The sequence below is a fragment of the Saccostrea echinata genome, unplaced genomic scaffold, assembly GCF_033153115.1.
Source record: "Saccostrea echinata isolate AGI-Se365-2 ecotype Australia unplaced genomic scaffold, CSIRO_AGI_Sech_v1 ptg000057l, whole genome shotgun sequence".
NCBI classification, from domain to species: Eukaryota; Metazoa; Mollusca; class Bivalvia; order Ostreida; family Ostreidae; genus Saccostrea; species Saccostrea echinata.
In genome coordinates this window covers 2,097,845-2,108,152 of record NW_026889806.1, presented here as the reverse complement: position 1 = coordinate 2,108,152, position 10,308 = coordinate 2,097,845, and the positions used below count along the sequence as shown (strand labels likewise).

Sequence of the window (10,308 nt, the reverse complement as noted above, 5' to 3'; positions counted from 1 at the left end):
TACAGTTTCACCAGATATGGATGACACAACTACATCAGCTTTTCCAGAAGACCACGCCACGACTGAATTTCAAAAAGAAAGAAATAAAACGTCAGCGAAATGGAATGTCATCAGTGGTAGTGATGAAGTCTCGAAAGAAAAGACAGTGAATTATACTAACGAAATATTGGATAACAAGATACGTGACAATACAAAACAAACCCCCTCCAGGGAGACTTCAACTAAAACCCCTATACATTCTCCTTCTTTTAAAACTACTACTTTCACCACTACTACTGATACTATATTTAATATTATAACAACAAAAAGTAGTGAATATGATAATACCACAGAAAACAGGTTTGATCCTTTGTTAGAAAGAGCAGTTTCTCCGCAATTAGAAAGGGAGATACACACAAGAACAGGTGGTAGTGCACTAGAACGTACTGGTAAGTATATCAACAACTCGTATTTACTTCTTCATATCAGGACGCACTTTCAATCGGTTTCTTTACAATGTTCTCCTAATTTTCAGCTTGTTTTATCTTTGGGACTGAATTTTCTCTCCCTTCTGGCACTGACCGTCAAAATGCGAAAATTACATTTCATAACCTTACCGAAAAACTAGTCGCATCAATAGAGCAAACTGTTGAGGATGGAAATATTTGTGAATTACTAAAAACAGTTAATAATACTTTGGAAACGTTTTCCAACAGCTCGACATCAAAACTTAAATTTGGTTTATTAGATCCTATGAAAGATGATGCGTCAGGAATATTGATAAACATTGTGCGTACTCTATGCAATATTCAATCGAATATGTTCAATTATACCGCTAAAATGGACGCGAAGTTCGTAAACAATATCAATGGGACAGACAGTCGAAAGCTGATAAGGAGCGGACGTTTTTCTTTTAAAATGACGGGGCCCGTCATGAATAGTGATACCACGAATCATCTTCACAAGCGCTTTCAACAAATATATCGTCCTATACTTAGCAATAATCATTCATTGTACAACATCAGCAAGCCATCGGTACTTTTCTTTCCATTTCGTTGCAAAGGTTCGCACATTTTGTGTACTAATACTACTCACATTGTTTCACCGCTTGTGAAGTACTAATTTTTCAAAGTAACATCAACCGTTGACTATTTCTTTGTCTATAATTATCTTTTTTTCAGATTTAGAACAGCAAAAAGCCCAGAAACGAAACCTTTTAAGAAGTAAGGCATTTTTTCTAAGTGTTCTACGGTAATTAATTGGTATTTACATCTATGTTTTATAGTATTTGTTTCTATACACTATGCAATCTTTGGGTCATTTTTTTCATTGAGAAGAACTTGTATTAAAAACAAGGCTTTTTGATAACATAGACAACAGGTTCTTCAATAATAAGGTGATTGGTCATCAACAAAATTAATGATTTTTTTTTAAAAAAAAAAAAAACAACTCTGATTCTATACACAAGGACTGTGAAGTTGATAGAAAGAGGATACTGGAGTTCATAATTGACAACATCTATGTAGTATCGGAGACCAGGTCTTCCAACAAACTGTTGGAATTCAGATTGGCAATAAATGTGCTCTTTTATTAACCGACCTGTTCTTATATTCCTATGAAGCAGAGTTTGTTCAGGGGCTTCTACATGGGAGGAGGGGGAATACTTGCTGTGGCCTTCGACTCCACATTCAGATACTATTATATCAACGACGTTTTATCAATTAATAATAGTTACTTCCACTCATTTGTCGACTCGATATATCCAGGTGAACTCAGAATAAAAGATACCACGGAGTCTGCCACATCTGTTTCATATTTGGATGTTTTGCTGGCTATAGCCGATGGGGACAAACTGGCGACTGAGTTTTTTTTTATATGACAAACGAGATGAACAGCTTTTCCTTCGTTAATTTTCCTTATTTATGTAGTATTATTCTGCTATCACCTGCATATTGGATTAATGTCTCTCAAACATACCAGTATTCGTTACTCAAGCTCTGAGTACGATCAATTTTTAAATCAAGGCGGACTACTGAGAGATTAGTTGATGTTACAGGGATTTCAACAACCTCATTTAATGTCATCATTTCGTAAATTCTATGGTAGTGATAATGACCTAGTTAGTACATATTACATATCATTGGGTCATATTTTGGCTGACGTGTTTCATACTAAACGACTACGAAATATTTTATCTACCTGATCAATACATAGGGCTCGCGGCGGGTCTGATCGGTCGATGGGAGATGTTTTTTTTTTTTTTTTTTTTTTTTTAGATCGATTACTGTTCTTTATTTTCACCTTTTCACTTATGAACAATTTTCTTGCATTCCAAAAATATTGCAGGTTCCTTGGGGACAAAATTACGTGGGCGCAAGCCTTGTACTGAATTATATTTATAATTATATAATTATATGTATATTCCTTGCAGAGGGGTTTTCACAAAAACTAAATCCATAAAATATGATAATTTCGTAGAATTTTTTAAACTCTTTTTATGTTTTGGTCAGAGATTTTGAACTTAGGAGCCGCTGATGGTCTATTAGCGTAAGGAGAATGGTTCCTTTCTCTTTCAATAATTTCGGATGCAGTGCAACACGATAATATTTTGTATGATTCTTCCAAAAATATGATTTTCATTTTAGATGGTGATGAGGCACAGATTGTTTTTGCCTTCCATGTGTCATCAACAATACAGACGGACGAGGCAAATTTACTGAAACAGTTTTTCAATGATGTACTGCGCAGGGCGGATATTGAAAGCGGAAAACTAAAGGTTGCTATTATAGGATACAGCGATCAAGCGACAACTTATGTCAACTTTTCAAGGTAATTTTTGAAGATTCTGGAAATTTTCAAATGCAAATGCTAAAAAGCGAATACTCAAAAAGAAACAGTCAATGGACCAATATCTTTTAATGATATAGCATCAAAATCGGAAAAATTCCAACATTAGACCAACCGTCACCCTAGCTCAGTCGTTAGAGGTCTCGCTCCCTGATCGGAAGACAGTGGGTTCAGGCCAGACCTAAGTCGATAAAAAACAAGAAAACATTGATGTAACCATCAATTGTCGCCCGGGAAATAAATAAAGTAAACAATGGAAATGAGTCTTGATCATCAAACCGCTTTGATATGTGTGAAAAAGGCATGCGTCTAAATGATGGAGACGATAGTCGAGAATATTTTGAAAACTTATAGTCGGATGAAAATCGAACAAAAACGATACCCTTTTAAACTTTATCAATTCCTCAAGTAAATTCTGGCTGCATAAAATATAATTTGAAACCAGACACACGCATCACTTATTTTCAAAAATGTCTTTCACCTTAAGACTATAAAACACGAGCTGTGTCAAGTACCTTTTTAATTTTTTATGCGATAAGTGAAATTCGATGTTCTAAAAAAAGGGACCTGTCGTTTTTTCGATAGTAAATGATAAGCAACTTTATATATTAAATATGAAAAACATATATATTTTTACAGATTCACTTTATGGAAGTAAATATATTGTGTATCTCGTAATTTACAATGTATAAAGGGAAAGAACATTCTGATTAACAATCTTTTTAATGTTTAGAAAACCTTTAATTCTGAATAACTTCTCCCACCTCAATCCCCATATACCAACACTTAAACTTATATGTATAGAGCAGCCCGGTCCTCCGGGCTGCAATAAATAGCAACTGTTCCTTCGCCAAGCGGTCGGTACTTTGAATTGATAATTGCAAGTCCTTCGGATGAGACATAAGAAACTGATAGGTCACTGTAGGCGTTGGACCGCTAAAAATCCCTCATTGCTCAATGGCTATGAGTGCGGAGTCAAGTGTAAATATTTGAAGCCCTTCACTGGTATATGATGATGTCTTTTTTTGAGTGAAAAATTCTCGGATAGGACGTAAAACAACATACAATCAATCAATCATAGGTAAGATCAGTAGCATAACCTACAGTTCAATCAGTTTGCAAGTGATCTACGTAGCCAGTAAACATAAACACTCTACAATACGCATTACTATCATTCTATCATTCATATCGGTCAGGGAACAGACGTTTGGCCTCTGGTATTTCTGAGATTTCAGATATAACACCACAAATAGGAAGAATATCCTTCACATTTTCAACACAAAAATATACTGATCCCTGCAGATATGCTCGGTACATTTTATTTAAGGTGTTAAGCAAAAGTAATACGTGAGGAATTCTCATGAATTCTGTCGATACTACACCGAGACTGTCAATGAATCATGTCAATTTGTTTTAGATTTTATTCATAAAGTATACGAAATACAGATCAACATCATTTTTGGTCTGGAACCAATACTTAACCTTTATCAATTTTACCAGCAGTGATACTGAAAATCGGACGGAAAACCTACTCGTTGTTTTGCCTGAAAGGTCATTTTCCAGATATTCCCTGCATTTACTTGCATTTAGTTAGTATATACATGTTTAACTACTAGAAAAAATTACAATATGCATACAATATCATATATAAAGACGGAGGCTACCTTCGATTCCAATAAAATTAAAGTACAATAAGTACTGAAACAACATTTTTCTTGATACTTCCACTTTTTCTTAACTAGTCTATACATGCATTTTTTTTCCTAGACACAATAATGAATATATATAATATCTAAGTTACGAAAGCTCCTCTCATTTTTGCAGTAAAAATCAAATTACCGTAAGTACTGACTGGACATTTTCTAGATAATCACTACTTCTACTACTAATAGTAAATACTGTACATGTTTCTGTACATACCAAAAAAACCAATTCATGCAATTTCATATAAGAGCGGGAAACCTAATTGTTGCAATAGCAACAATTTTTTTTTTTTTTTTTTTTTTTTTTTTTTTTTTTTTTTTATCAAATTGAAGTTCACATCTTTTTTTTTACAGGGGATATTTTTATAGAGCCAGTGTTCAGCTGTAACTATAATTTAAAAAATACTGTTTTTATTATTATTATGCAGATCGATGTCAAAAAGCGATTTGTTATCTTCCATTGATTATGCAGTCGACAGAGAGAGGGCTTTTGCGGGAAGGACAGTTAATGCTGCTTCGGTATTTGACGCAGTATCTAGAATTCTTCCACAAGACGAAACTCCCAAAGCATTGTTTTTCATAACAGACCAACAGTCAACTGTTAATGCTGATAACCTGATGGAAAATCGAATGAAAAGAAAACTAGAAGATGTTAATCTAATGGAGATTTTCAGTGTTGCTGTTGGGACTTACTCTAAGGATGAACCAGCCGCCCTGGCTTCAACTGCCGATAATGTTTTGAGTGTTTCCGAATACTCACGCTTACCACGAGTTAGTGAGGACATAGTTCGAAGACTCAGAATATGTGAGTGATTGTGATGACTTGGTAAAAAATACATTTGATATGATACCAATGACGATTCAAACACTACAATCTCTTTGTTTAATTATCTATATCTCATCATCTATTACAAGTTTCTGGTGTTAACTTCATTTACTTAAAATTATCTTTTTCTTCAATTTTAGTCCGGGCTTTGTCTGATGTGACTCCTGATTTAAAAGGTACATATTTGCTTTTTGATTTAATTAAAATTAAAAATAGTTCAAATAGCATGCATAGTCGTCATATTCTAATTGTTCTTTAGATCAGATGATATCTACAACACCACCACAACAAGAGTATGGTATGTATAGGGTGTGATTTTTTTTCTTTCATTTTTTGCACTGTCAAATACCCTGTGTTGATAACAAATGGCTACACTAATCGGGCACTTTGCTTAGTACATAGTTTTTAGAAAATAATTTAAATTTCTACACTTCATTTTATAATTAAGAATAACAGATTTACAAACTTGCCACCTCTCTATGTTCTAATTTGTAAATATTATCGCGTATAAACTATCTAAATATCAACAATTCTCTATATGTGTTTAACTGTTTGTAGTAGCCTAGTGATATTGTGATCTTGTTTCTTCACTTTTGTACATGTACTTCTAAAATTTTGACAATATTTCAGGTTGTATTGTATTGATGTGAGCACTGAATGACCTACAGTTCTGATTATGATTCCGTCTTTTGTTTTTGCTATGAATACAAACCAACCATTTTGCAAGCCATAAAGTTATCTTGCATTTTCCTTAAAAACTTCAAATTCGATCTATGCTGGACGAAAAAATACATTAAAATTTATTTGGTCTGAGTTGCTTTATAATGGAGTCGACCTAAAAATTTCCTAGAAAAATTACAAGTTCTATGAGACTAAGATACGTGTATGACGAAGCAAAATGAATTGGTTTGCATCAATTTTTATGTTTTCTGTTACTATGACATTTTTGTTGTACTTTGTACTAACACAATATCAGCTTGGTTTGATCACCTCATTACTTTAATATGGTAAGTAATATTTTTCAAAGCTCTTAAAATTTAAATGCTTAAAACGATAATGTTACGAAACAATTTTCTTTGAATCAGAATTCACTTATTTTTACAGAAAAACTTTTAACAGTAATGTTAGCTAAGATGTGTGTTCTCATAATGAATGTTATATATATAAAGAATAATGATTTCGAGCACAGACAGGCACTAAAGCACAATGGTGTCTTATTTTCACGGTTGATTTGTTTCAGTTATCACCTCACCACCTCCTCCGCCTCCTACAATCTTCACATCTTCAAGTAAGCATGCGCACTCAAATTATACCTTGACTTCAAAACATTTATCTACGACCCCTAATAAAAAAAAGATTTTCAAAAGTTACTATGGACTCATTCAAGGTTAATGAAGGTAAAAATGTATTTTTAATGGAGCACATATTTATTTGGATGAAGTTGGAGCCCGTCATGAATTATAAAATTTTTAAATACCTCATGATTTACCACGTACTCAGGAGTATGACGTAACAGTATATAGCGTATCAAAGCGTCTATAATTGACATAATAGACGTATTCATACCTAAGGACTGTATTACTGTTTTGTTAGTTCTTTCAGTAAATGTTAACATAAACACGCAATTTTACTGACATTTTATATTAAAAGATTTACGTATCCTAATACAAAATCATAATCCATTCATTTCTGTTTTCTACAATAAAGTACTTAGGAAGTTTGTTTTTTTTTTTTTTACATTTTCTGTCTTAGTATTTAGTGAAATATCTGTGATTTTATATATTGTTATGAAATTTTATTATGTGAAGAAAAAAGCTTTAAGAAAGCACAAAGTGCAATATTTTAAAACCTGTAGTCCTGTATAAATATTACATTTTCACTATTTATTATGCGTTTTGTGATTATTTCTTAAGACATTTAAGAACACATTTTACTACGTAACTTAACCAATAATTTTGTTTCCTGTATATATTCTCTAAGAATTTTAAATTTATAAGGAAATGCCTTTTTAATGGTATCGAAATAAGTATTCAATCTTTTTATTTGAAAAAAAAATGAATGAAGCAAGCAACTTGAATCGTTATATAAAGAACTGTATAATATAATTCTGATCATGATTTTTTTTCCTTTTAGAAATTTCTGCACCTACTGGACCTTCAAAACAGAAAGGTAATACGAAAACGTTTTTAATCTATGAATTTAATGATCATGAAAATGTTTTCAACAAGTGATTTATTTCTGTTGTGTACTTCCATTTATTGTTAAAAGATCTAATGAACGATTTGTGATCCTCCTGGGACGAAATATAAAAGTGGTATCTAACAATGCCAATACACATTAAAAAGTAATTTATCACATAACATATAACAGGTAATTTTAGTAATCCATTTCGAGCCTTAAATATTTTTTTATTTAAAGTTTCTTCACAATTTTTAATGCTAAAATTATTAGAATGGAATATTTTGTTTTTGACTGCAGTGAGAAGTTCTACAAAAATAAGACATCTCTGATATAACCCCTCCCACAATATTATCTATGGCAAATATTTTCTTATCAAAATGAAGTGTGACAATAAGTGATATATATCACTTTAGTGTTGGATTGATAAAAAAGATCTCCTTGCTTACAAATAGCAATAGCAATAGTCGCCCGCGTGGCGCAGTGATTAGAGCGTTCGGAGTAATGAGTTGATCCTTACGTCGCGGGTTCGAATCCCACTGTGGGACTTGGAGACCGGTCCATCGGATGAGACCGTATAAACCGAGGTCCCGTGTCGCAATAGGTGCTGCCACGAAAAAGATTCCTGACTGCTCAGTGGCCCTGAGTGCCGAGTATAGGTCAAAATTTGCAGTTCTCCATCGGTAAGTGGTGGCGTCTCCATATGAGTGAAAAATTCTCTTGAAAGACGTAAAACAATAAACAACCAACCAACCAATAGCAATAACATACCATTACACGATGGAAATACCCAAATATACTGTTTTGCTAATTATTGCAATAGATACTTCAAATATCAAGTTTCCCCCTTGATCAGCTAAAACTCGGAGAGAGCTATCTACATATGGAAAAAAAATTATCGTGTTTATGGGTTGATAAAGTTCCGGTAAGGATACTGGCGAATTGTGGTGCTGCCCAACCTGTCTGTCTAAAATATCAAACATCGTATGCGTTAATCTCTCAGATTTAAATGAAATATGCTGACAAAAGCAGATACTTGACACTATTTCCCCTCTGAGTGGCGTTTGCTTATTATTGCTAAATGTGACTACTTCAATGCATAATGTGCAAGAGAGGATGAATTCACTTTGAATATTTAAAAGAATTAAGATTACGCAGCATTACAGATGAAGGCAGAACCCGCTCTTTATCGTGGTACTTCTGCCTCAAACCATTGAACTCAATATAGCAACAATCTGCAAACCAATAAAAACGCTTGTCTGACCATCTGCTCTGTACAAAAGAATAGAAAACCTCGCTCATAAAAAGAAATCCTTTAAGAACTGTTTCTACACTCTTAAAAAGTTATATGCAAATTTTTAAATAAAGAATATTTTGCCCAAAATTCAAATACTCAGATACCAAATGTATTCTAAGTTTGCTTTTAAGGTTGACTGCATATTTGCTTTTTATGAAATGTTAAATCTGTTAACAGAGGCTTCACGAACTTCTTGGCTTCTTGTATGTGCCTCATGTATTAAAGATCAAGGTGATTTGTTCTTTGGTATACACCAAGAGCGGTAGCAACTCCTTTTTTGTGAAAACTCACCATTGTAAATTCATCGTTGTGGTAATCAATTCCTGACGTTTCACTGCAGCTACTCAAAATATGAAATTTTACTATAGGATTGACAGGATTGCCTGTTTAGTAACTGTTACCAAGAGTTTCAGTACTGGATCAAGGTCTTCAAATTACGTTTTGTCAATGCATTCCTATTTGACATAAAGACCTCGGAAAAGGAAATATTTCAAATATTAATTTCTTCTTCAGAAAAAAACCAGCATTCTCACATTAACTGTAATTATTCTTGCAAAAACATACATAGTGTAAATATGCACTGTGAGTAAAATTTTAGTCAAGAAATGATAACTGAGTTTATAATTATCTTAAACTTTTCTTATCTGTTTCGTATATCTAAAACTAACGATTTTACTCTTAACTCATTCGTTACAAATCTTCATAAAATGAGAGTAATAGAAAAAATAAAATTCAACATCCCTAATTTAATCATATCTTTTCCGAATAATTAATTTTAAATGGGAAGAAAAGCATCAAATCAGAAAGCGATATTAAGACTTTAAGATTAATTATGCGTTTTATTATCTATATTTTCAGTTTGCAGTGAAAAGGTGGATCTTATTTTCGTTCTCGACTCTTCAACCAGTGTTGGACAGGACAACTTCGACAAGATGAAAACATTTGTCAAGACATTTTTGCATTCAGCGGAAATAGATGCAGGAGATGTTCGAATTGGGATATTGTCGTATAGCACTGTTGTCACCATTGAATTCCATTTAGATGAATACAAAACCAAGCAGAGCGTGCTTGATGCTATTGATGAGATTCCATGGAGATATGGAAGCACCAATACTGCTGATGCTTTGCAGACAATGCACGAAACAATGTTCACTGCTTTGCATGGAGATAGAATAGGTGTTACAAATGTCGCTATCGTGATCACAGATGGAGTTTCGAATATCAACAGTCGAAGAACTCTGTCAGAAGCAAAGGATGCCAAAGAGAAAAACATTCATATCTACGCCATTGGAATTGGGCTAACAGATATGCAGGAGGTTAACGGAATAGCATCATTTCCACCTGCTTCTAACGCTTTTGCTGTGAAAAACTTCGACGAACTTGAAGGACTTGACGAGACTATTTTCCAGTCTATTTGCGAAAGTAAGTAATGAGTTTTCCCTCCTCTGTTTTAAACTAAAACGAATTCCTGAATTGAA

At 33.3% G+C, this 10,308-nt stretch overlaps 1 protein-coding gene across 2 annotated transcripts in view; it reads left to right on the top strand.

Moving 5' to 3' along the window:
• Nucleotide 1: 1 nt before the first annotated feature.
• The window catches only part of LOC133174124 (uncharacterized), a 72,889-nt gene continuing 62,582 nt past the window's right edge, over nt 2-10,308 (top strand). For both annotated transcript variants that reach the window (XM_061309167.1, XM_061309166.1), the window contains exons 1-9: nt 2-428; nt 1,161-1,202; nt 2,625-2,808; nt 4,958-5,334; nt 5,496-5,531; nt 5,615-5,653; nt 6,596-6,643; nt 7,489-7,524; nt 9,689-10,252. In XM_061309167.1, coding sequence (XP_061165151.1) covers nt 17-428; nt 1,161-1,202; nt 2,625-2,808; nt 4,958-5,334; nt 5,496-5,531; nt 5,615-5,653; nt 6,596-6,643; nt 7,489-7,524; nt 9,689-10,252 — 1,738 coding nt within the window. In that variant the 5' untranslated portion in view covers nt 2-16. The remainder of the gene's footprint in view (nt 429-1,160; nt 1,203-2,624; nt 2,809-4,957; nt 5,335-5,495; nt 5,532-5,614; nt 5,654-6,595; nt 6,644-7,488; nt 7,525-9,688; nt 10,253-10,308) is intronic.